Here is a 27,993-nt window from a genome sequence, read left to right on the forward strand (position 1 = left end):
TGAGCTTTATCTTTATAGGAAAAGAAATCAGATACTCATTCCTAAAGATATTTTACATCTTAACATTATTCCTAATGTTTTTTTACTCAATTAAAATCTCAACAAAATCACAATGAGACAGGAAGTCAAAGAAAGTGAGGTTTTCATGGTTCCAAGAGGCAGATAGATCTCTTCTCTGTGTTACAGCAATTTTAAGACCAAGGGAAAACAAATAGCAGATAATCCCTCAAAATGGTTATTATAAACAATCAGATGTGTGTGTAAGAATAATTTGATTCAGGAGCTGGAGAGATAGCTCAGCCAGTCAAGAGTACTGGCTGCTCCTCCAGAGGACCTGGGTTCAGTTCACAGCACCCACATGGCAGCTAACAACTGTCTGTAACTCCATATCCAGGCGATCTGACACCCTCTTCTGGCCTCCCTGGGTTTGCACGCATGTGGTACACTTATGTATAAGTGTTTATGCAAGTAAACACTCATACACATAAAATGAAAAATATATCAAAAAAATTAAAAAAATAAAGTGATTCAGTCTATACAGCTTTAAATCTTTTATTACACTTATTTGTTTTTTGTCGGTGTGGCATAGTATACATGTGGAAATCAGAGGGCAACCTGCAGATGTCAGTTCTCTCCTTCCACCATGTGGGCTCTGGGATGAGACTCAGGGAGTCAGACTTGGAGGCAAGAAGCTTTACCCCCTGATCATCTTAGCAGTCTCAGCCTTAACATTTTAAGAAGGTAAACTGACCATAGAATTTTCTGTCCTACTCTAATTGTGTGTGTGTGTGTGTGTGTGTGTGTGTGTGTGTGTGTTTGATTTTTAGGTTTTTCTGAGACTCCCTACAGCCCCAGCTGTCCTGGAACTCACTACGTAGACCAGGCTGCCTTTGAACTCTCAGAGCACTGCCTACCTCTGCCTCCCGAGTGCATGTACTAAAGGCATGTGCCACCACGCCTAGCATATATTGTTTTATTGTATTTATTATACACAAACTCATGATATGTATATATGTACATCTATAGTTACATATATATAATATGAACTATCACACACATCAATATTGATGTTAAAAAAACTTCATTTTATAAATTAAGTCAATGAATTATTTCTGCTTATTTATGTAGAATTCTTTTCTTACAGTCTTCAGCTTCTTTCCATATATGAAAAGAATTCCATTTCACTACCCCATATTTCAAATATTAAAAGTTGTCACATAATTGGTACATAGCTTATTTATTGTAGTCTCTTCTACTATATTCTATGTTTCTCCTAGGCCCCTTTAAAGTTACTACATCACTCACGAATGCAGAATATTTTATATACCACCCATAACCTCAAATTTAGCTAAAATGAAATCTTTAATATGTAGAAGCAGTACAAAAAGTAGGAAAATTCCCTTAGGTTCTCTTTTCTTTTCTTTATTTTCATCCAGATAATTTCATGCACCTCAAGCTGGCTTTCAAGTCGTTTGTAGCTGGGGATGTCCTTAAATTCTTGTTCCTAGTGCCACCACCTCCTGAGTGCCAGGAACACAGGCAAGCATATTCCAGTACACCCTGCATATGCCATATGCCATACTGGGGATGGAACTCAGCATTTCATGCATAAGAGGCAAGCACTCTGCATACTGGGCTAGCCTCTTGGATTCACCTACATAATTTAAATTTATTCAAAAAGAAAAAATTCCGGGTAAACTGATAAAAGATAAAAGTAAATTTATACTTGAGTATGAATTGATTTGGAAGTTTTACAATGCACCTATGGTGTGTGATTTTTGAAACAGTAATTAAATTTAAATTATTAGGCCACTGAAATTAGTAACCACATTTTCAAGGATTTTTATAATCGAGGCAAAAATAAAACAAAGTAAAATTGTACTATTTGTAACTGCCAGGTTGAGTTTTCAGTAATAATGATCTGAGGCAGGAAAGAAGAATAGGCTTTTTCAGCTGAAGAGACCAGGGCTGCTTAACTGGGGCTACGGGGTAGGCAGGAAGGAGAAGTCACAGCACAGCCCACTTGGAGGATCAAGATGACAAACACAATACACAAACACACTGCTTCACTGAGGGCGAAAGGGAAAATGTGGTTACCTTTGATTTCCTATTTGAAACAGAGTTTAAACAACCTGCAAAGCAAGGAGAAAAATACTGGACTCCATTCCCTCCACAGAGGGGGTAATAATAGGACTGGAGACAGTTACAGTCGGCATTACATGGGGCGGTCAGATTTCCCAGTGCTCCTGTACTGTAAACAAGAAAGAGAAAAGTTAAAACGTCTGTGGTGTGACTAGGAAGGGCAACCGAGAAGCACAATTATCATTACATCAAGTCATTTAAAAAAAAAATTCACTCAACATATTATTAATAAATGAAACAAAATTCTCGCTTTTGCATATAATTTATTATGGGGGAAGGCCAATAAAATAAGTTATATAATATTTGCTCAAAAAGAAAAATAAGTCAAGTGTGGTGGCACATGCTCCTAGTCCAGCACTTGGGAGACAAAGGCCGGTGGTTCTCTATAAGTTTGAGACCAGCCAAGCTATTAGTGAGACTCTGTTGAGAGAGAGAGAGACAGAGAGACAGAGAGAGATAGAGAGAGAAAAATGGAGGTAGATGGAAGTAGTGTCTCAGTAGGAAGCTGGGCTCCTCTTCGGGTCCTAGACCCTTCTTGGTTCTGTGGATTATTCGTGAGATGCTTAGCTATGTCCTCCACTTCCACCCATCAGCTACTAGCAGCTTTCTCCTTAATTGTAGAAACAAAAAAGTTGCCAGGTATTTGCAAATATACCCAGAACAAAGGCAACATTTTAAAACCAAGAAGAGGAATAAAATCATGTTGGTCGGCATCCTCATATTGCCATAGGAAGACTGAGGCAAAATGTGGTTTTCCTGGTCCTCAGACTCATGGATGTCTTATATTGCCTCTTCCTGCTTGTGAGAAGCCATGCCTTTCCTAATACCAAATGTTACTCTGCACAAAGGTGTTTCCCAGAGCCTCACCTACTAACTCATTCAGCCAGGTATCTGAAACAGGCGCTCTGCAGGCCCTGCTGAGTAACGGGAAACACAGCTGAATACCGTGTCTGTTCATAAATGATTCAGTCTAGCGAAATGGTGGATTAACTACATGCTAATCTGCATACCATGTTTACAGACACCTAAAAACATTTCTGAAGTTACAAGGAAAGACACCCAACATAAACTAAAGTTTGGAGAAAGGAGACCTGCCAACCCACCACCTCAGAATTGTCCTAAGAATAAACACAATTTAAACAGGCAGTGGGGAAGAGGACGCCAAACAAAGCAAAGGAGCAGGCATGAAACACCATCCTATGTGGAAAAATAGAAACAGTATCTGAAGCTGAGAATGAAAGGGAATGAGGTTGGGAAGGACTCAGGGTCAGGTTACAACGACCTTAATGACTACAAAAGCTCAAATATGCTTAGATGGGGCAGGGATAGTTTCAAAAGTTCATCATAGGCTGGAAGCTGGCACAATGGGGCAGGGCACTTACTGCTTTTCCAAGGACCAAAGTTTGGTTCCCAGCACTCACATCAAGCAGCTAACAACTACCTGTAATGCCAGCTCCAGGATATCCTACACCCTCTTCTGACCTCCCTGGGCACCCACACATACACAAACACATGGACACAGACAGACAGACAGACAGACAGACACACACACACACACACACATACACACAAAACTTTTAAAAAATAAAAAAAAATTTGTATATTTGTTTGGTATACATTCATGTGTGTGCACATGTTCACGTGTGTACATGTGCGAATGTACCTGTGGAGGCCTGAAGTTGATGTTGGGTATTTGCCATCTTATTAACTAAAACAGGGCATCTCACTGACAGAGCTCTCTGATCCAGGCTGGTCTAACTAATCAGCTTGCTCTGAGGATGGATAGTTTCCACTTTACAAGTTCTGGAATTATGAGTAGGCCACCTCATCTACCCCACATTTACATGGGTTCTGGGAATGGAGCTCCAGTCCTTGGTCTTGCTCAGCAAGCATGTTATCTACTGAGCCATCTCTCCAACCTCTCAAACGTTCACTTTAAAGAAATAATTCTAAAAGTTACGCAGACTCTGAATTTGAGGCAAGGAGGCAAATTATAATATTCCCCAAACCACATAATCATAACATAAAGGAGAAGTAAAATACATCATGATTTAAGAAAGAGACTGGAGAAAAATTTGAAGACAGAATCAGTAAAATTTGGTGATTGGTTGGATGATGACTTCATCATTTTTCAGGATGGGAGAATTCTGAGGAAGAGGTAAATGAGTATAATGCTTGTTAATTCTTCTCAACTTGATGCAATCTGTGAGACACCTGGGAGGAGGAAACTTTAATTGAGGAATTTCCTCCATCAGATTTCTGTGGCATATTTTCTTGCTTACTGGTTGATGTAGTGGGCCAGCCCACTACAGAAGGTGCCATTCCCGGGCAAAGGGCCTGAGCTCTCTCTCTCTCTCTCTCTCTCTCTCTCTCTCTCTCTCTCTCTCTGCAGAAGGTGCCATTCCCGGGCAAAGGGCCTGAGCGCTCTCTCTCTCTCTCTCTCTCTCTCTCTCTCTCTCTCTCTGTGTGTGTGTGTGTGCGCGTGTGTGTGGTGAGGGAGTGGCTGAGCAGGCCAGAAGAAGCCAGTCAGTAAGCAGCATTTCTTCATGGTCCCTGCCTCAGTCCCTGCCCCCAGTTCCTGCTTGAGTTACTGCCTTGACTTCCCTCAAAGATGGACTATAACCTGTAAACTGAAGTAACCCCTTTGCTTCCTGAGTTGCTTTTGGTCATGATGTTTATCACAGCAACAGAGAAATGGATGCAGATGTAACTGAAACTGTGACAATGATGAATCTGCCACAGAGAATGCAGGTGCACCCAATAATTAGACATTGCAACATACTGCCATTTATAATGATCTATCTAAAAAACATGCAATTCAGGTACACGCACACACACGCACACATACACACAGACACACACAAATCTCATAATATTTTAAATAAGTTTATGGTTTTGTGTTGGGCTGCATTTATAGCTATCCTTGGCTGTGTTCAGCCTCGTGTGGCTCATTGGCTGAAGGTTGGACACACAATAGAGAGGGGAGCAGAGATCTTGGGAGGTCTACTTCATGGTCACACAATGAATTTCAGACATGCTATCTTTTTAAAAATGTATTATTTTTTATTAAAGCGTTATTTTTTTAATTTTATGTACTATTTTTATTTTATGTCTATGAGTGTATTGTCTGCATATCTGTAAGTGCACCCATATCGTGCAATGCCTGCGGAGGTCAGAAGAAGATGTTGGATCCTCTGGAACTGGAGTTACGGACAGTTATTAGCTGCCATGTGGCTGCAGGGAATTGAACCCGGGTCCTGTGCAAGAGCAGTCAGTGCTCTTAAAATGCTCTTACCAGAGGTAGAAATATAACTGAAAGAAGGAATCAGAGTCAGATATGAGAGAGGAAACTTCAAACTCACAGAAATCCATTTGGATCTGGCTCCCAAGTGCTGTGTTTAAAGGTGTGCACCACCATAACCAGTCTCAAAATAATTTTTTAATTTAAAGTTTCCAATGTATAATTGTCATATTATTTACAAATAACTACTTAAAATACACAAAGTTTTAAGACAGCATGACACAAATCACAGAAGAAATAATGAAGGAAAATAAATATTCCTTATCATTAAGGGTCAGTCAATTTGCCCTATATATTTTATTAAAATTTATTTCATGTGATGAAAAGGAAATTATTAGTAGAAAACTAACTGTTCATAAAGTATATACCTTACATGTATATAATATTAGCATTATTCAATATGTATAGCATTTTAATATAAGCATTTTTCATTTAAAAAAACCTGATCTTTTTACATTTAAGATTTTTTAATATTTAAAATATAAAGGCAAGGCCTGGTGGTGCGCCCCTTTAATCCCAGCACTTAGAAGACAGAGGCTGAGAGATGTCTGTGAGTTCAAGGGCAGCCTGGGCTGCACAGAGACCTGTTTCAAAAATAAATATGGGTTAGAGAGATGGCTCAGTTGTTAAGAACAGTTGCTGTTCTTCCAAAGGAGTGGGTTTAATTTCCAGCACCCATATGGCAGCTAACAACCCTCAGTAACACCTGTTTCAAGGGATCTGACACCCTCTTCTGGCCTCTGTGGGCATTGTGTGACAGGGGTGCACTTATACACATGCAGGTAATACACTCACATATAAAATTTAAAAATACATAAATAAATAAACCAAGCTATTTGTTTTACTACAGTATTTCATATTTTATGAGTTTTCATATATAAAGTAAAACACAAACCACCATCACCACCACCACTACCACCTCCCAAACTAAGACCCAAATAGCCTATATTCTTAAAACATTATAAGAGTAAATAATAGATTTCTAGAAATTTACCTAATCTTCTTTCAATTTATTTAATGTTGCACACAAACAATGATTTAATAAATTAACATAACACATTATTGAAAAAGTTGTGTGGTGGTGCATGCATATAGCCCAGCATTCAGGAGGCTAAAGATGGTTATAAATTCAAGGCAAGCCTACATTATATAACAAGATTGTGCCTCAAAAAAAGCTAAATATGTATCCCCTGAAATAATCAATACTGTTGTTCTTTATCTTTATGTACATACGGATGTTAAATAAATTTAGCAATTGGCCTCATTCAAACTTGCCAAAAGCTCTTTGTAACCCACCCATGTTTATGTAACAGAGAGCAAAGTCTCTTCAGACCATTGTATTAGGAAGTGGCCTGCTCTACACTCTCCCATTCCTGAGTTTTTCGTTTAGCTTTTTCCATATACCCTGTAAAACATTTCTTGGATGAGAGTATTTTGACTAGGCTGTATACGATATGGACACTTTAAAATGTGGGATACAAAAGTTAAACTTTGAGATTTAAAGCTAAGTGGGAAAAATAATATGACAGCGTCTTCCTGACGTGTAACACTCAACTAGGTTTTTGTCCTACAGCTATCAATACACATGCATAAATGTGGTAACATGTGAGCCTGTTCTGTGTTCATTCACTAACAATATGATCATAGTAAAGCACTAAGCCTGTAATCAGTCTTCATCTTTTCTTTGCTCCCATTGCTTTCTCTTTTTCTTCTTTTTGTTTTAATTTTTCTTACTAGTTTTAATTTGTCTTGATAACCAGTCCCCATGTGTACCTCAAACTGACCCTATCCCACTTATCCTCCCTTCTGATTATGCTAAGGACAATTTACCTAGTAGCCACTCCTGCATAAACTATAAATTACCAAATGAATTCACATATAGTTTGCCACTCACTCAGGGTGAGAAACATTGTGCTCAATTATCCAGAACTTTCTATTTCTCTAAAAGAACATACGGAAAAGTGGTTTGCTGGCATAGGTTCAGATGAAGTTTACAGGGGTGGGCCAGGTCTTCCTGACTTAACTCTGCCAGCTTTTCAACATTTCCATGTGTTCTTCTACTATTTCCCAGACACACAACCCAAATACCATACAAACCAGTGCCGGAAAATAGTAACACTTTGGATAGCATTTATGCCCTTAACAGCTTCTGCTTTTCCTCCTTCTAAAATGCAACTCTTAAAATCTTTTGTACCCACAAAGATATTTCAGCATCATTTTGCCATTAGGTCAAGTAGCCTTTCCTGAATATAGGCAAATGGACTTGAAAAGACTTCCTTTTGAAAATTCCGTAGTGCTTGGTATAGCTTCAATTACCTAATCCATTGTTCATTCACTGTTTTCCAGTCTCTCTTTGCCATAAAGGTCTATGAGAGGAAGCATTCAAGTGTTGACTAAATGTAATGGAGCTTAACCAAATATTGATTTAGAACACCAGCATTGCATTAATGTTAAGGAATGACAGACAAATGAATACAATTACAAATCAAGATTACTGTTATTGACAGACGTTCCCAAACTAATTACATTTAATTGATGTCACATGAATGCATTATTTTTTACACAAAATTATGAAATCCCATACCTGGAGTATCACCTCCTTCAATAGCCCCTTACACATGTAATGAAAAAGTTAAAGCAGCATGCGAACTCCAAGGTACACTGCTGCACCTTCCCACCTGCCTGATTCAGCATTGGTGGCTCAGAGTCTCATAACAAATAAACCTGGCCAACAAAACCAGTTCTAGGTAGAAACTTGTCTTCAGGACAGAACAAGAAGTTATTTATGTCTCTACAGTAAACATGATTTCAAAGTAAATACAGCAATCAGTATTCCTTAAGTCTAGTTTCATTTTCATATTTTATCTAGTATACTTTTTCCTCTTTATTTTATGTTTTTTACATGTATGTATTGCCTGCCTGCCTGTGTATAAGTGTACCCATGTCATGCAGTGCCTGCAGAGGTCAGAAGAAGGCATAGTATTCCTTGGAATTGAAGTTACAGATGGTTGTTAGCTGTCATATGGGTGCTGGGAATCAAACCTGGGTCCTCTGCAAGAGCAGCAGTGCTCTTAACCACTGATTCATCTCTCCAGTCCATTATCTAGTACACTTTCAACTCAACTACTAAAAGAATTTTATTGTAGGGAATGACTTTTCTTTTATAAGATTTAAATTAAGACTGGGCGTGGTGGTGCATGCCTTTAGTCCCAGCAGTTGGGAGGCAGAGGCAGGCGGATCTCTGTGAGTTCAAGGCCAGCCTGGTCTATATATAGTGAGTTCCAGGTTAGCTGGGGGCTACAGGGAGACCCTACCTCAAAAAGGACAAAAGATTTATATTAATAGGAAAAATAAGATGTGTAATTCTAGGATGTTGCCACAAGTCTGCTTATTGCCGCTATAACAAATTAATTGAGGGTGGACAATTTTTATATAAAATCTATAGGTTTGCTAGATCCACAATGTTAGAAGATGGGAAGTCCAAGAAAATGGTGACACCACCTGCCTGACCTCTGGTGATGAACTTCTTGCTGCATAACACACAGAGGATATCACAAGACAAAGTAAAGAACGCAAGCTAGCTTGGTGTTCCACTTCTTAAAATGGTACTAATCCCTAGCCTCCTGCTTCATCCTCACAATGTCAATCAACTAATCCTAATCTTCTGTTAAATTCTTTACCTCAAAGCACCCTTACCATATGAATTTGGGGACTGTTTCTAACAAGTGAACTTTTGGAGAACATATTCAAACTCTATTAAACAAGAATCCCTTATGGCAAACTCTAATATTGTTTTCCTCTTTGAATCCCCGAGTCAAACACAACACCTGGTACCTGCTAGCTGTTCCATAAACTGCTCTCTGAATCAATGCCTACAGCTTTTAGAAAATCAAACATTCAAACTAAAAACAAAGAAGGAAATTTCACATCATCGTAGAAACATACAAACACCACTTCAAAATAAGAAAAGCCAATTCCTAATCATTTGATTTTAGAAAACAAACACTTCCAAATGCATACACAATTTCTTTTTCTGACATTAATGTTTTAAAAATCATTGAAATATATTTACCCATTATATGATTCAGACACACCAGCAAATGGCTCATTTTCACATTTGGCATAAATAAATACAAAGCTCAGCAAAAGTGCTACTCCAGATGTAAACAACGCAAACTTCATTGTATTTTTACACGTCATTTTGAATTTGGAAACAAGAACACCACCTAAAATTTGACCAAGAGCAGCTCCAGGAATTAAAACAGCCCCTAATGAGAAGGTAAAATAATGAAAAACACATAGTTACTCTCAGTAACTAACACTGACACCTGGAAAACATCAAACCAGCACCACTATGTTTTTAATATATAAAAGCATCCCCTAACATTGAAACATATACACACGTGATTTCACAGTTTAACTATGTAAGGGCTTAGTGAAATTAAGTATTAATAAAATTAGTATATTCTCCTTAGCTTTATAACTTTTGTCTGTCTTAAATTGATAAAATCAATTGATTTCAGAAAACCAGAAACTAATTCAAAGTTTGTACAAATTAAAAACTTTGTGTAAGACAAAATTATATATTCACAAAAAATCTGAATGTGGTTAAATAACATTATTTGATAACAAAGAAAAGGTTTTACCTCCAAGGGTAGCTGCGAAGCTGGATGTGATTCCAAATTGATTTTCTATAAATTTAGGTAAAAATGTGGCAAATCCAGTAGTAACTAATGCTTCAGAAGTAGTTGATAGAACTAAACACATAAAGACAGTATTCCTCATCAAATTCTAAGGAAAAAATACAGTTCATCAAATGAATAACTATGATTATACTGCAAAGTACAGCAGTAAAAAGTGGTAGCCTAAGGACCTGCAAAAAGGTAAAAAAAAATTAGCCTGTAAACTTAGCTTTTCTTCCAGCAGAAAACTATAATTATGGTTAATTAATAGATTTACATATTCAAAGGCAAAATTTATGTGAAGCACCTAGAGAATTGGCAGATGACTCATTAGTTGGGTGATTACACTTCATCACTCTCAAGGGGCCTAAGGAGGAGGGAAAAGCCTACTTGGAAAGGTTCCCTTCTCTAGTCTTAGTGCAAATGGCTGTACTACAAATCTTTATTATTTGACTGTTTAAATTGTGTTTGAATTCCTGTGTCCACTACATGGAGAATTTTAAATTGAGCACAGAGGAACAGTGTTCCATGAGAGTACACAGTAATTATAAAGTTAAGTAACTTTAAATTCATATCCATAATGTTGATTCTCTCGTAATATTTATGCTTGAGCATAACACAGCAAGTCTCCTGACATCAAAGGTGGGTGAGAAGAGCATTGGTAGTGCAATGGTGAGCATAGTGCCTTCTAAGTACAGAGGCACAAAACCCAGGAAGGAATGCTAACAGGGACCTCTCAAGTAAAGGAGGAAACGATGCCCAGAGACTGAGAAAAAGGGGGATGATTCAAAAAGGAGGGGCTTTAAACGTGGCTGAGCAGAGGCATAAAAGGTTTCAATGGACTGACCATCCATTGCATAAGGGAAATGGCATGGGATCATGGCTACAGGGCTAATGAATCACTGAGTCCTCATACAGCCACTGAAGTAATGCATGCTCTTCCAGCTATTCTATTCTGGAATAGTTTACTCAATGGGCAATGAAACCAAGTCTGAAGAGTGATATATAAAAGTTATGATGGCCATCAACTAAAAAAGAAACATTACAGAAAGATTGAAGTGTGCATGAGTATTTATATGTGTGCATATGAGGAAGACTGACAAAAAGAGACAGAAAACACTTTTCCTTTACCTTTAGAGCAGATGGGAAATCTTTAATACTTTTTCCAAAATTCTCATCTATGTGTTCGAAGGAAGTGCTCTTATTCTGATGAGTCTGAGAAGTTTTGCCAGCCTGAATTTTTGCTGTACCTAGGAAAAAATAGTAAATGTACGATGTTCTAACATCGATTATTTCACTGATCATTTTAACTATGCTTACTTTTAAACTGATACACATTCTACAAGTATGTGAATTCTATTGGTGGTTAGTTTTTATCTGCCAATAAAATGTACAAATATCAATATTTGCAAACAGGCTGAGCTGGTGAAGGGCAGCCAAGTGTGATGGCTCCAGCCTGTAATACCAGCACTTAGGCTTGGCATGAGTCTGAGGCTAGCCTGGTCTGTAGTGTGAGACTTTGTCTCAAAAACACAAAACATTAGCAAAAAGCCTTCCAACCTCCATAAACATTAAAATGAGACGATTCTACTCCCAATATTTATTCTTTTTCCATTTGAAGTTTCCTAAAATTGTTCCTTTGAAATGCTTCTTTGCTTCAGTTTAAAATACAATTGTGGGCCGGGTGGTGGTGCACACCTTTAATCCCAGCACTCAGGAGGCAGAGGCAGGTGGATCTCTGTGACTTCAAGGCCAGCCTGGTCTACATAGTGAGTTCCAGGACAGCTGGGGCTACAGGGAGACCCTGTCTCAAAAAGATCAAAAAGAAAAAAAAAATACACTTGCGTGCTTTTTTTTCCCCTTTGTTCACTAAAGGAAAAGAAAAACAGAGGCTTGGAAGATGACATATTTGTTGTCTGTCATGGCCTTTTGCTTTTGAACAACAGTTCTGTGAATAAATCTGAATGAAGAGTTACCACAGGGAATCTTAAATGGAATAGCCTAGGATAGAAAGAAATGGGTCCACCTGCTTCCAGTGTATCAAGTTTCCCTTTGCCCACTTACAAAAGTTAACCAACTCTTCTGTTGCAAATAACAATGGAAATAATTAAATGCCTTCAACTTGTAGGAAAATGCTTCAGAAGCATGAGCCCATAGAAGAATGGATATTCTTTCCTACTGGGGTGTTTTGTTTCTTTCTCTTTAGTCTTTTTGAGACAGGGTCTCCCTGAAGCCCCAGCTGGCCTGGAACTCATTATGAGACCAGGCTGGCCTTGAACTCATGGAGATCTGCCAGCCTCTGCTGGGACTAAAGGCGTGTACAAACCACACCCAGCATTGAAATACGGTTTTAAAATAAATATACTACAGAATGAGTTTGAGGATAAGTAAAAAAAGAGAAGTGTCTGTACTTTTTTATTCCTGAAACAGGGTCTCTCTATGTAGCCCTCACTAGCCTAGAACTCACAAAGATCCGCCTACCTCGTCTCCTAAATTCTGGGATTAATAGATTGTGCCAGCATGCCAGCAGTAATCTGTTCTCTGGCAAGTACCTGTCCTTTCAACTACTAATAAGTAATGTGAATGATTTAACATAATTTTTCCCTTGAAACTAATAACTAACTGAACATGAACTAAAAGTTGAAGATTGTGTCTTGCATGTATATAAAGCAGGAATGGTAAACCATAAACCTAATAATTATATTTGGTACTTATTAGACATGACTGGTAATAAAGAAAAGTCACAAACACATTGTTACTAAATATTTTCTAAAATGAAGGTAGATATTCAAAAGTTTGCAGGGGCAGTCTACTGATGCTCTATAAAACAAGCAGTGTGGGTCAGGCGTGGTGGTGCACACCATTGATCCCGGTGCTTGGGAGGCAGAGGCAAGTGGATCTCTTTGAGTTCCAGGCCAGCCTGGTCTACATAATGAGTTCCAGGCCAGCTGGGGCTACAGGGAGACCCTGTCTCAAAAAAAACAAAAAAAAAAAAAACAACCAACCAAACAACCAAACAAAAAAAATCCAAGCAGTGTGACTCTATGATTCACCTTGAAAGCAGCTGACCTATTATTACAGTAAAGTTCTCTGGAGTAAAGAAGATACATTTACCTGGTAAATGCTTTGGAAAGCAGGAGAAAGGCATTATTAATGACCAAGCAAAGATCCAAGCTAAAAGAAATCCAATCCACCAAGCCCCCAACCACCGGGGATCATCCTCAGTGATATCAGAGCTAAATGAACAAAAAACAAGAGGCAAAAATCAGCTTAAGTCATGATTAGAACTCAGTCATGAAAAATTACATACCTATAAGGTAGAACAGTACTAGATCTAAAATTGTAATGAAGTCACCACAGTGAGTCTGATAACATGTTGCAGACACACCAATGTAAAGAGGTATAAAAATGATGCTTCAGAAAGCATTATATAATGCAAACATGGCATAAAGGCGTAAAATATTTAACAGTAAATACAAGCATGACAAATATTTAAAAGTATATATACAATGTCTGCTTATTTAGCTACTGTTTTCTCCCTCATTGCATTAAATGAAATACATCTCACAGCAAGTCACTGATCTGTGTTAAAAGTCCCATAAAACTGTGCTTTGATTATACAATTTCTTTAAGTTTATTTAATGAAGAGATTTAGCAAATGTATCTTATAATGGTTCCCATATTTTAGTATCAATAGGCCCTTCCCTTAGACACCTCACTCCTACAACTCACCCAACCATTCACTGATGCTAAGGTGTCCTGACTTTAAAAGCTCACTTATCCTATTTCCAAACTTGTTCTGCACACCTTTTTTATTGTGTCTAAAAGATCCTAGGACTGGCAGCTCTACAAACAAACCTTACACATAGGGTCATTTTTTATTCATCACTGGTGTTCATGTAAAGGTTTATGCCATTGGACTCCCAGTGGTAAAATGAAATAGAGCATGGGTCACAAACTCCTCTATTTGGGAAAAGGAGAAGGGAGTCAAAGGGAAAGGGGAGGAGTTCCAAGTCAAAGTCAAAAAAGCTACTTCAACTCACGTCTTGGCCACTTACCAACCCGTGTGTACCAAGATACTAGGAGAATTAAATAGGATAATATATAATATGAGCTGGCACAACAAATGCTCTCTCTAGAATATAGCATTAAGATATTAAGATCTATAGATATAAAGCATTCTTATCCTTACTGTCATTATTATAAAGCAATATAGTTTTGTTTTCATAACAGTATCAAAGCTATCAGAGAATTTACTCTGACCCACACACTTTTGAGACTATATACTGAAAAGACTGTATATTAAATTATTACTCTTGAATGACACAGAGTCTTAAATATATATTTTTAAAAAAAATCACCAGTGACTATATTAAACATCCTATTATGAATAGACATATTATTCTGCTAGGAGGCTCTGTAGCACTGATCCAGGAAGCATGCAGAGAAATCTAGGTGTTATAAAAATGGTGGTGTTGTTTTATTTGCTGAAAATCCTTAACAAAGGTTGCGGCTTGTGAGGGCTGCATTACTGAAATGCAGATAACCATTGAAAGAAAAACAGGTTTCATCTTGCCTTTGTCCCATAGAGACGTCAATGTACATTGTCAACAGCTGTCCACCCAAGACATAGCCAATTGCAGGGCCTAAGATTGACATAGAATAGCCAATTCCTACGAGAAGAGAAAGGCATTAGAAATAGTCATATGAACATTTTTTCTACACTTGCCTAACAATAATAAAGACAAATATTTTACTATATAAAAATCTTAATGACTGGAGCTAGATCAAAATTACAGTTAAAAAAAAACTACCATATGAAAGACATCATTTGGTTAACAATTATGTCAAAGAATCTAAAAACAATGACCCAATTTAAAAAGTTTGATTATAATAATAATTAAAGTAAACCCAGTAATTATAAATCCATGGCAATTACATTGTGATAATGGTGGTAGACTGGTAACTATACTGTTAACCTTTTAACACTAATTATTCTTTATAATCTTGTGAAATAAATTCACTCTTTATCTACTTGAAAGGTTTTATTTTACTCTGTAACAGATTTTAAAACCTGGATCTGCTGGCAATTCTATTTCTTTTTCTTTTCATCTTTTTTGAGACAGGGTTCCCTGTAGCCCCAGCTGTCCTGGAACTCACTATGTAGACCACAACAATCTGCCTGCCTCTGCCTCCCAAGTACTGGGATAAAAGGTGTGCACCACCACCCCTAGCTATTTCTTAAAAGCCAGCCATTCATCTTAAGTCACTACTGCTGATGATTTTCCTCATTCTCACCAGTAGGAGGGTTAAACTGAGCTTGTTTCTAATCAGGTATTTAATATCTTGCTATATATAACAAAGTATTAGAAAAATTAAATATATAGTGTTATCATGTCTTAGATTGTTTTATTAGCTGAAGTTCTTATATACACAACACAAAAGGATAAGCAGCTTAGTTTGTACACTAAAATAAGCATTTATAAACTTAGGTCCTAGATGAACTCTAGAATATAAAGCTCATGGAAAATGATCTGCTAATATATAAGAACTTTTTATAATCTATCAACTACCTTAATATATAACAGCAGTGTTTTAAAGTGTAAAACTATTAGAAGAAAATGTGAGTATACAATTTAAAAATAAGTGTGCACATATATAGTTTATGACTAGAAAATGATTAAAATGCTATAAATTAGTGATTTATATATAAATTCTTTTGGTGACAGACTGTTTTATATATCTTGAATTGGGTTGAACAACCCATAAGGTATATAAATTTTGTCCCCCCCGCCCCACCCCCAAATCCAAGGACTGAGCCCTGGGTGCTGTGCTTTACTAGGCAAGTGCTGCTACCTCTCAGCTAAATTTCCACCTCCTTTTGTAAAACTACAGCATTGCTATAGACACTTCTCTGTTGGGAATGCTCCCAAGTATACTCAGTAACCTCTATCAGGGCTGAGCTGCACACACTTACTTGCAGTGCCTGTGGCAATGACTCCCCTAATATACACAACACTAAATGGATGAAGAGAAAGTTCGTGTGCCAATAAATAACAATAATTAGATACAAGGCCTTGTATAGTCTAGTACTAGATTTCAAGAAAAGAATTTAAGAGAAAAACGTGACTTCTAAATGGAAAATTCCATAGTATATGGGCAACCTACATTTTTTTCTTATGGACTCTTGTCACATTCATATAAGATATAAGGAGTCACAATCTATCAAAACGACTATGTATTCTAGTAACTGATTTGGTAGGACTGTAACAACTAAACAATGAAAGTACAACTGTGTTTACCTAACAGAAATACCCATGGCACTACAATTAACCTGGTTTTTGTTTGTTTACTTGTTTGCTTTTTTTCTGGTGATGGGAATGGAACTCAGGACCTTGTACACACAAAGCAAGTTCTGTATCACTGAGCCAACTCTTTAATAAGCTTATGTTATACTCTGCCCACAAAGTAAGCAAACAACAAATCAAAATGATAATATGACAGTTATATCAGAGAGTTCACTTACCTATATATAGAGAAGATTTGTGTGTGGGCACAGAGTCATCAATAAAGGCTGTTCCCAAGGTGTAGAGAGGAGTTCCTCCAGTCCCCAGCAACAGTTGTCCCAAGATAAACACATATAAGTAGTTAGAAAGTGAAGAGGTTGAAGAGGTGCAGCTGCTGCTGTTCCTTGTTGTTAAGCAAGCATCTTTAATGAGAAAGAAATTTGTGAATTTACAGCTTGTAATTTAAGTATCTACTTACAAATTATGCTTGCCTAAGATATTTCTTCCAATCACTTCATTTTGATTATATTTAAAAATAAAGGTACATTTAAAAAATCTAAAAAAGCACAGGGATTTCTAGAGAAAATATAAGAATTATTATCATGCTAAAATTTAGAATTAAAAAATATTTAACAAAATTTCAGGTAACCAATTTAAGCATAATAGAACTAAGCAATGTTGAGGTGCAAAATAAATACAATACAGTTACCTCTTTAGTTAAGCTCAAAATACAGGATCACAAATTTATGGAAATGTGTTGAAAGAAACAAACAAGCAAAGAAAAAAAGAACTCAGAAAAAACAAAAGAACAAAACTATTAGAATAGAATAGGCAAAAGGGAGGACAAAGAATACACCTGACAAAAATTTAATTAATTAAAAGGAAAAAACTAAGACTTAAAAGATGAGACAGAAAATTATAGTGTCAGACAAAAGTGACTGAACAAATGTGCTGTCAACTAGAAGAGAAAAAATACATTTCACTGAAGGAAAATTTCCTGAATTAAATGAAAACAGATGTATAATTTCAAGGGCATAGAAGAAGCATCACAGAAAATTTGATGCAGGACTTTCTACACCAAGATATTCCCCAAGTGAACAAATATGACTCTAAATAAATCAAAAAGATAAAGTAACTATGGCTGATGATTGGCTACCAAGGATGGAAGTCTTGATGTTGTTCTCCAGAAGTTTCCCTCCTGGGTGCAAGGGAGCTGGTAACTGGGGTAGAAAGCCCAGTGACCTTTAGGGATGGTGGTGGTGGCGGCAGGACCTAAAATGACCCAGCGGTTTTTTCCAGAGCTTCTCAGATGCTCTAATGAGTGAGGACCTCCCAGGCGGCTTTAGAGATGTTATTGCTGGTGTACAGAAGTCTTGTAAACTCAACCCAAATAATTCTACTGCTATATTGAGAAAAGGGATATGTGAATACCATGAAAAAAAAAACTATGCTGCTGTTCTCAAAACTTTTGCAGGAGAACAAAATTTAGATAGTGCAGACATAAATTTTACTGCCTAGATTAAAAGGTGTCAAGATACTCAGAATGGATTAGAATCTGGGGGGTCTGCATCTCAGAAGACTCAGTCAAAAATCAAGTATGACTCGTATCAAACAGAAGTAATCACACTTATGATCAAGAATGTTCAGAAGAATGATGTACATCTGGAATTTTCAGAAAAAGAGTTGCCTGCTTTGGTAAAACTTCCTTCTGGAAAGGATTACAATCTGAAACTGAGATTGCTTCATTCTGTAATGCCAGAACAGAGCACATTTAAAGTACTTTCACCAAAGATTGAAAGATGTGAGATGAGAAAAGCCAGAGGGGCAAGGAGATGTGCCCACACCAAAACAGTTCATAGCAGATGCAAAGACCCTATATCCATCATCATCTCATTGTACAAGAAATTAAGATAAATTGGTTGCTGAGATCAAAGAAAAGAATGAGAAGCTGGAGGATGACACAGCTGTAAACAAATATTTCAGCAGATCAATTCCGATGGTTCTGATGAAGTAAAACATGAGCAAATCATTTATGGAGTCTGATGACTTGGAATGGGAAAAGTCCTAAATAAATTAGCTATCAAAAAAAAAAAAGATAAAATCACCTGTGCAGAGAGGTTTGTACTCTATTCCAAAAAAAAGCAGTAAGGAAATAACAAAGACATAAAAAGAAATTAGATAGGCTGATGAGACTCGGTGGATGGACAAGCACTGGGGAATGGCTGGGGGCACTGACTGCACAGTGGACAGTAACAGGGATGACAGAGTATATGGGCTCCAGTGGGGAGCGGAGGAGGCTATGGGAGGATGTCATTTGGGAAGTGGGTATAAAAATGAATAAATTGTTTGGCATGTTCTGTATGAAATACAAAAAGAAAAAAAAATCAATAAAAATGCTCATAGATTAAAAAAGAAAAAGAAGAAAGATTATTCTAGGATTTTAAAATGGAATGAGCCTTTTCTGGGAAACAAAACAAAACAGCATTCAAAGAGGATATGTGGGTTTGAAGCACAAGAGAAAAAAAAGAAATCAAATTCTAGTATTAAATTCAGTTTTATACAGACTGGGGTGATGACCCAGTGAATAAAGTGCTTGCTACTCAGGTATGAAGACTGTACATCAGAACACATGTAATTCCAAGCGGGCATGGCAGCCCAGTTGTTGCTTTTGTTGTTGTTGTTGGTCGTGGTTGTTCTTGTTTGCTTTGGTGTGAAACAAGGTCTCACTGTTTAGCCTTGGCTGCCCTGAAACTTATAATCTAGACCAGGGTGGCCTTTAGTTCATAGAGATTGACCTTCCTCTGCCTCCTGAGTGCTTATATTAAAGGCATGCACCTTCAGTCCTACCCAGCTGGCCGCCCACTGGTAATTCAATCACTCAGAAAGCAAAGATGGGATTCCCTGAAGCAAGCCAGCTAACTATACTAGCTGTACTACTAAGCTCTGGATTCGATTGAGAACTCCTGCCTCAATGAATAAGGTGGAGTGTGATCAAGACGACTCTAGACATTCAACTCAGACCTCCACATACATGCCCACACACCTCCACACACGTGTCCATACACATGAACACACATGAACACACACACATTCATACACCACGTACACATGGCAAAAGTATCAGTTTTGTAAAATACCTAGAAGCATAGGTTCTGTGAATTCTGTGGCATTATTAGCTGACTTCTAATAAGAAATCAATTTCTGACACAATGTTATTTGTTTTTATTTATTTTTTTACACCCAATTCCCAGATAGCACCCTCCCATAGCCTCCCTCCCCCCACCAGAGCCCTTATACTCTGATATCCCTGCTACTGTCTGATGTGTTGTTGGCACCCCCAGCCATTCCCCACTACTTGCCCTTCTGGTGAATCTAGTCAGCCTATCTAGAGGTCTTTGTTTTAGGAGGGTCAGCTGTTCCTCATCTAGCGGTAAACAGTTGTCAATATTCCTTTGAATAAGATTGGGATCTGCTGTTCATTCTCCCAGTTCTATGCTGGGTTACTATCTGGAAGTCCCTTTGACCACCCTGGCCAACAACTCAAAAGAAGGTATCGCTTGTCTGGCATTGTTGCTTGTTATGTAGCCTTTAGCTATACATATGGACTCCTGGCCATATAGTTGGTCCAGATAAACCAATTTATGTTTAGTCTTAAGGTTGTTTGAGGATCTCTTCCTCAGGAGTTACATGGGCTTGGGAGGAGCCCCTGGCTCCTTTCTTTTATTAGTTCCACTTATGGGAAGATAAGTCAAAGGTCCTGCTCAACCATGGTTGGCTTCACTTGGAAGCATGAAGGAAATGATTCCTCTGTGTTGACCCTCCTCTTTGTAGGCTGGGGGAGGGGGGGAGGGAAGGGTATACAAGGAACCTAGGGGATAACAGGAAAGTAGGAGCTCAAGAGAGGTAGGACCATAGGAGAATGGTATTAGTAAGGGTGAAATGGGGAGAAATGGGGGCACCTTAAGTGGGGAAAACCATGATGGAGGGGTGAGACAATGCAAGAGATAAACAATGCCTAGCTAGTTTTGAAAACCACAGGGAGCCATATTACTCCTACAATCTACTGACAAACTATACATAGCAGATCAAGAAATATATGTCTAGGTAAGGTTTATCTGAGAACAACTGGTCTTTGCCCAAGATTTATCTACATGGCACACAGTAATTAAAAGTACCAGACTGGTGGAACTAACCTTCTTGGGTGTTTAACAGACACACTTTGAGGCCTATAATTTGGTCAGAGGGACATAAAGGACACTCTTTGCTTCTTGCCCTCCTAGGTCGACTAGTTCCAGAGGACTGTGAGCATCTCTCAAAAGGTCCTATAATGGTGGTGGCTCACCTGTCCTCTTGATCAAGGAAGCCAAGGAGACCCCACCAGATGGACTTGAACCAGTGTCCACAATCTTATTTTTCAAAGGGAGGATTATCAACATTGGAATAATGGAGGAATGATTTCTAATATTATATGCACCATGGGGTAATTATATATGTCTAAGAACAACCTAGTATATATTTTATGAAATGCTAGAAGACAGGACATCAAAGGCTCTGAGTGTCAGGTAGATGGACAGACATGAGCAGGATTGGAAGATGGACCATCCTCTTCATGTTGAGCTTTGGACTTCACCTCCTGGGTCCCAGGAAAAAACCCAAGTTCAAAGGTGTTCATGAGAAGCAGCATAACTGTCCCTCCTAAAAATTTAAAATTTTATGTGACAGGAAAAGGGAGTCAGAATTATCCCTCAAGTTTTAATGTATAATATAAAAGAGATGGGAGGCACGAAGGGGGCCTGCCAAGACTGTTCAGGTTCATTAATGGAAAGCCATCTCCTCCTAATAAAGCACGGCTATTTTATAGATTTATTTTTCATTTTTCTTCATTTCTCTTTAATCTTCTTTGTTACATGATTTTCTATTAAACAGATGAAATCAGAGCTGTATCTCTGACTCTGGATGAAGGCCTGGCATTGTAAGCTGCCCAAATATTATAAAATTACAGAGACCTATCACTGTCCCTTCCTTTATAACTTAATGCAACTGAGCATCAGGCAGGAGACCATCTTTGGGGAAAGCTGATACGCCCGAAGACAAGAGATGGGAGGAATAACTATCCCCTTAATGAGAGATGTACTTATAGAGATGTGCTTACAGATCCTCACAGCTAAGCCGGCCCACTTTTCTAAGTTCTCACAGAGGATAAAGCCTTTTACTTCTCTTCTTCTATCCTCTTTCCAGTTACTGGCCCAAATCCTAAGTCTGATTGACCTGACTCCTCGGAGTTCTCACTCTCTCTGAAGACGACCCTGCCACACAGCTGCACAAAGATCTCCACTGCTGGGTCTGCCTGCCATGCTGACTTCATACAGAAGGAATGGCTTTCTCTTTTTTCTCACCTCCCTCCTCCCAGCAGGTGCTGAGATTTACAGTTTGACTGCCAGGTTTTTCTCATAAACTAATAAAAAAATGGTCCTTGACTTTACTTGAGTCTGTTTTTAAATGCATTTTATAAATGAGACTAAAAATTCACAAAAGGGACCCATGGATTCCCCAGTAACAAACATAAATGACAAATGTTTAACAAGATGAAAGGCTAATTATCCTGATTTGATGTTTACATATTGAACATGTTTATTTCATTACCTTACTGCACTCCACTAGTATGTGTGACATTATGTTAAACAGAAAAACTAAATTCAAGATGAGGAAAAAAGGACTGGAGAGATGGCTCAGTGGTTAAGAACACCTGTTGTTTTTGCAAAAGCTCCGCGTTCAAATCCCAGCACCCATATAGCAGCTAATAACTGTCCAGAGCTTCAGTCCCAGGGGATCTGACAGCCTCTTCTGACCTCCGCAGGCATTGCACGGCACCGGTGCACTTACCTACATGCAGGCAATACAAGTATACACATAAAATAAAAATAATAAATAAAATTTTTTAAAAAGTTTAAAAATTTTTTAAAAAAATTTGGAGGAAAAAAATGGCATGTGATTTAATAATAACCACAAGAGGGAGCTCCCGCGTTGTTTTCTGAATTTACAGGCGCATTACCATTGAAATCAAGGACAAACCAGTGGACAAACTGGAGAGGTTGTAGATCCTAGAGAAAAACCTGCTCTCACCTCTCTAGACCACTGTAATTTTTTACTTTATTCTAAATACATGTCCTTATATTTATAGACAAGTGTACTTCTCACCACTCATCAAAGAAACTTTTCACAACAGATGGGGATTTTTGCAAAGATCCACAACTGGTCAATTGCAGAATACACTGTGAGGTCCCCAACCTTAAGTGACACATTTGCAATGTAACCTCTACTCCCAAGGCTCAGGGAACACCACAAAGAAGGGGAAGAAAGAGTCAGAGGAACAGGACATGCATTCTAAACATGCATGATAGGGAAGCCACACACATGAAATCTCCAGAGTATGGTAGTCTAACAAGTTCCACATAATGGCAAAACCAGTTGACACACCAACATGGGACAGGTAGGGGGAATGTCACAGGGTTCCACCTCAAGATGAAGAGCTATAAGCAATCAATGGATGCTGAGAAAAGGAGAATCAGCTTTCAGGGACAAGCTGCCTGAGATGTTAACTAATCCCAAATGGACATCCCAAATACATGTACATAGGTCCATTACTGAATGGACTCGGTGTATCACATATACTTATAAGTGCATGTATATATAACAATAATAATCAAAGAAAGGAACAAGAAACTGAGAGGGAATGGTGGGACATGAGGAGTTAGTGGGGACTGGGAGAGATAGAAATACTGCAGAGACAATCTGATGTATATAATGGGGGAGAGAGAGAGAGAGAGAGAGAGAGAGAGAGAGAGAGAGAGAGAGAAATATTTTAGGAGCCTTTAGCAAAAGGATAAAAGAAAAGTCAGAATACTTGGGCGTTGCTTCTCCCTGTCTGCAAACCTACCCTATAGCCAGGAGTGGGGACCATGGCCACCCTGTGTGAGCTGGGATTCTAGTCCCCCAGTTCTAGTTTCCAAAGAAGATTTTTGGGAGGGTAAGTCTCTCAGGGTGGAGAAAAGGAATAGTTTTCAATAGAAACCAGACTTCCTAATTACCCGCATCAGGTACTTCATGCTGACTAGCTTAAAACAAAAGCAGCTTTGCTTCCTCGATCCCTGGTTGCTTTTGTTTGTTTATTAATTTTTCTTATAGGAATAACTGTGTGTGTGAATGTGTTTTCTTCCTGTCAACTTTCGGCCCCTCCAGTGCCCTAATGAAGGAGAAACACTGCTGTGTTTGTTTACATTTGACTGTCCCAAGTCACCCCAGCATCTTCTGACCTGAGGAGCTTAGCTTATTCTTACGGCCTTCTATACTCCTTTCTCACTTTTTCTGTTACCAGTAGTTCAATCGTTTCTTATAGAGCTTCATGAACAAATATAAAGGATCTCTGAGTTATGTGGTTCCTTTAAGCACCTGGCTGGGACACAGCTGTTCCCACCCAGGAAAGGACAGCTGGTGGTAGAAGCTCTGAAAGGGCTGGAGGAACAATGCTTGTCCTGAAGGTGAGGAGAACCAATCCTCCCACAACCAAGTGACATTCTCTGCCTGAAACAGGAGAAGAGCCAGGTGCCAGCAGAGGCTTCGGACTGCTTTCATTTCTAAATATACAGGAGGTGGAGTGGGAGAGCTTGCACAAAGAATCCCACAGACACTTCAGCCACGCACCTTTGTAGGAACTGAAAGCAGAACCTTTGTCTGCACAGCCCACATGCCTGGGCTGTAAGCCTAGTCACCATTTCCTCAGGGAACCTGACCCTAACCTGGCCCATGAAGAGAATTTCAAAAGGAGCTACCACAGCGCCTACAGAAAGGTGTTATTTTTAAATGAAAATCCAAAGCACAATTTCATTAAGATTAACATCAGGGTTGTCACAACAAAAAATATTTTCATGGAGCAGATTGAAAATGTGAAAACATACTTCACCATGAAATGAAGGAATTATTGTATATAAAAGACAGAAAAGCAGAAACCATGTCTCAGAAATGTGAAGAGGAGATGGACCATTTATGGGCAGGAATAAGTAAAAGGAAAAATTAAACCCTGAAGAAATGAAGATGCAGTAGAAAGAGGCATAGAGGTGAGGATTGAACACATGGCATGAGGGCTAGAGCGAGAACTGAATCACCAGGGCATGAACGACAAAACCGAGAGAAAAAGGAAGCATGAAACATAAAAAGTGGCCAAAGAAGATCAGATATACACAGAATGGAGCTACCAAGAGAGAAAGCTGAGATTATGAAACAAACCACCACAGATACAATCTAAGAGAATAAAGCAAAAATTAGCAAATATGAATGTAAGTATGTAGACTTCAATTCTTCATAACTGGGTGTCTGAGGCACACGTACTACTAAGATACAACATTGGCTGGGCTTTGAGGATGCTCCAAACTGCACACATATTTAGACTCCTGCATTTCAGCTGAGGCTACCAGCACACTGCATGTCCCAAGAAGTTTGAAATAATTTCAGAACGCACAGGCGGATAAATGCTTTGTGCTTCCATCCTTAGAATGCAATTACTGATATAAGGATGACTATATGTACTGTGATACAGTTTTACACAATATCATCTATCATCTATTCAAATTATTTTCTTTTCTTCTCCATTAATATCCAACATCTCAGAGACAGTACTCTCTAGGACACACTTTGGAAAAATAGTAGTTAAAAGTATAATCTAGGTGTTAGCTAAAAGGAAACAGTATGAGGTACTGAATAGCTAAATTTAGCTTGTTTATAGATATTTAACTTTTGACATAAGATTATTCATAGAGTCATTTAATAATTAGACTATTTTCTGCATTTGTGTTGATGCATACCCAATGAGTTAAATTCATGTTACTGGATAATTTTTCATATATATATATATATGTACAGTTTTTTAAATTTTATGTGTATGAGTGTATTGTTAACATGTAAGTGCACCCATATCATGCAGTGCCCGGGAAGATAAGAAGAAGTTGCTAGATTCCCCTGGAACTAGAGCTACAGACACTTGTTAGCTTCCATGTGGGTGCTGGGAACTGAACCCAGGTCCTCTGAAAGAGCAGGCAGTGCTCCCAACCCAACCACTAAACCATTCCTCCAGCCCCTTTCCTTTGAATTGTTGCCATTATTATTGTGGGGACCAACGCATGACTAAGCATGTGAACGACACAGCATGTTGTCTATAACTGTCCATCTTATTCCTTCCAGACAGGGTCTCTCACTAGGCTGTCAGGTAGACACCAGAGATCCTCTGGTGTCTAGCCCCACAGCACTAGTTTTGCAGGCACTTGCATGGACAGGACTTGCTTTTTACAGGTGCTGGAATTTAAATTCAGTCCTCATACTTGTGCAGAAAGTGCCTTTACTTGCTGAGCCACCTGCCCAGGCTACCCGTTTAATTTTTTCTTATCATTCTTTTAATGGCTAGGCCAAGGGCTTTTATTTCAAATAAGGAGACTACTCAAATTCACCTCGAATATTATTGTCAGGCACGGGAACACAGCATAGTGGACTGGAAAGACACATGGAGGGGGATATATTTGGTGGACTGGGAAAACAGCATGGTGGAGTACTTGTCTAGCATGCTCAAGGCACCTGGTTCAATCTTCAGCATTGAAAAGAAAATACTTGTCACTTTATTATAATAGGATCTCAAATAAAATGCTTTGAATTTCCATCCCAAATTATTATTATTACCTTTGCATTTATTTACTTTTATGTGTACGAATGACTTTTCCTTAAATGTAAGTGTGCCACTTGCATGCAATGCCTGGGAAGGCCAGAAGACGGTATCAGATCCCGCGGTACTGGAGTTACAGATGGTTGTTAGCACCATGTGGGTGCTGAGATCCAAATCCAGGTCCTCTGCAAGAGCAGCCAGTACTTTGTACCACTGAGAAATCTCCCCAACCCCCATCCCAAATTATTTAAGTAACCTACACCCATATTTCCTTTGTATTTTAATTGCAGAAACACAGGCATAGATCAGGGTGCCCGCTGCTATATCCAACAAGAAAGGAAAGTTTGGAGACATTATTAGGAGACAGAAATCTATTTTCATTGATTTTCCCATGAAAACTAGGCAACAAACACAGACTCAACCTGGTACAGCACTTTGATTTGTTTCCTTTCCCACTAAAATTGGTAATGCATCCATTATCTAATAAATGCTTGACTATTTAGAGGATATCTCCAAATACCCAAGACATACAAAATACTGTGTTTCCCTCATAGTGTGCAAGATGTAGAATGGATCAGGGCCCTCCTGGTTACTGAGTCCTAAGACATTCAACTACTATCTATAGATCTCTATAGACCTAAGTGATTTATGGTCTGTCCTCTATTCTGTGGTGTGCCTATGTTTTACTAAGACTTTTCAACCCCTCGAGTCCAATTAATTTAGCATCACCAACGTTAAAGCTCAGCATGATGTTTTATGGGTTAATAAAATAACCACAGCCTTGCAACTATTGCCATTAGAGTTCAACTATTGCTTTCTGTAGAAGACTCTCCTAGGTATTGTATTAAGAGGTGTTACTGGGCTCTATAGATACCAGAAGCATCTTCATTTTAGTGGTAATATTTTTAAAAAGTGTATCCAGACATGGTTGTCCACATCTGAGGACTACTGATTCAAAGTGTGTTATGACAGAAATCAAGATGATTTAAACAATTCTTAGACAGGTGATGGTGATGGTCAGGCAAGATGGCTCAGCAGGTAAAGGTGCCCACAGTCAATCCTGACAATTTAAGTTCAATTCCCAGGACTCATATAGTGGAAGGATGAACAGTTGTTCTCTGACATTTACACACGGCAGTGGCACACTGGCATTCACACTAGTGCCCACATATACACACACACGAAATACATACAATGCAATGAATTTTTTTAAGAACAAAATAAGAGATAGATTTTAAAGAGATGATAGTGTGATTTTATTCCCCCACAGAAAAGTAACCCACTATATTTGACTCAATAAATAAGTCAAAGAAAACATATGCAAAATCAGTAAGTACATATCGAGTATCTTAGCACTGAATGTGTTCCAGAAAAGGAGCCAAATCTGGAACCATGGACATAGTGAACATCTAGTTGTTTGTGCAACAAGAGAGAGTTGTTCTTCATTACTTTATCCTGAGTATGCACTGGAAAAATATGTGAAAAATACTGATAATGTTCTTAAGCATAACTACTAAATCTTTCAAACTTTTGATGGTGTCAGTAACATTTCTTACCTTGAACATATATAGTCATTATTTAACTTTCCATTCTCTTTTAGTAGCTTAAAAAAGAAGCTTTAGAACACTCTGGGATGGACTTAGAAGGACCGACACATCCTATACCTCTAGTCATGTTATTAAATCTTTAAAAAGAAAACATATGGTTGGGCATGGTAGCACACACCTTTAATCACAGCACTCGGGAGGCAGAGGCAGAGGGATCTCTGTGACTTCCTGGTCTATATAGTAAGTTCCAGGGCAGGTGGAGCTACAGGGAGACCTTGTCTCAAAAAGATAAAAAAGGAGGAGGAGGAGCAAGAGGAGGAGGAGGGGG

The 27,993-nt window shown here is 38.4% G+C and overlaps 1 protein-coding gene and 1 pseudogene across 1 annotated transcript in view; one reads left to right on the top strand and one right to left on the bottom strand.

Moving 5' to 3' along the window:
• Slco4c1 (solute carrier organic anion transporter family member 4C1) overlaps positions 1 to 27,993 on the bottom strand; it is a 63,739-nt gene that overhangs the window by 12,736 nt on the left and 23,010 nt on the right. Inside the window, exons 3-9 of the mRNA XM_008846489.2 lie at positions 16,652 to 16,834; positions 14,702 to 14,798; positions 13,240 to 13,361; positions 11,257 to 11,375; positions 10,090 to 10,234; positions 9,516 to 9,711; positions 2,098 to 2,251 (exon numbers count right to left, since the gene is read on the bottom strand). Of these exons, the coding sequence (XP_008844711.1) occupies positions 2,098 to 2,251; positions 9,516 to 9,711; positions 10,090 to 10,234; positions 11,257 to 11,375; positions 13,240 to 13,361; positions 14,702 to 14,798; positions 16,652 to 16,834 (1,016 nt within the window). The remainder of the gene's footprint in view (positions 1 to 2,097; positions 2,252 to 9,515; positions 9,712 to 10,089; positions 10,235 to 11,256; positions 11,376 to 13,239; positions 13,362 to 14,701; positions 14,799 to 16,651; positions 16,835 to 27,993) is intronic.
• On the top strand, positions 17,663 to 20,369 carry LOC115072597 (annotated as a pseudogene).

Source organism: Nannospalax galili, unplaced genomic scaffold (assembly GCF_000622305.1).
Source record: "Nannospalax galili isolate Female #2095 unplaced genomic scaffold, S.galili_v1.0 scaffold943, whole genome shotgun sequence".
In the NCBI taxonomy this organism is placed as follows: domain Eukaryota; kingdom Metazoa; phylum Chordata; class Mammalia; order Rodentia; family Spalacidae; genus Nannospalax; species Nannospalax galili.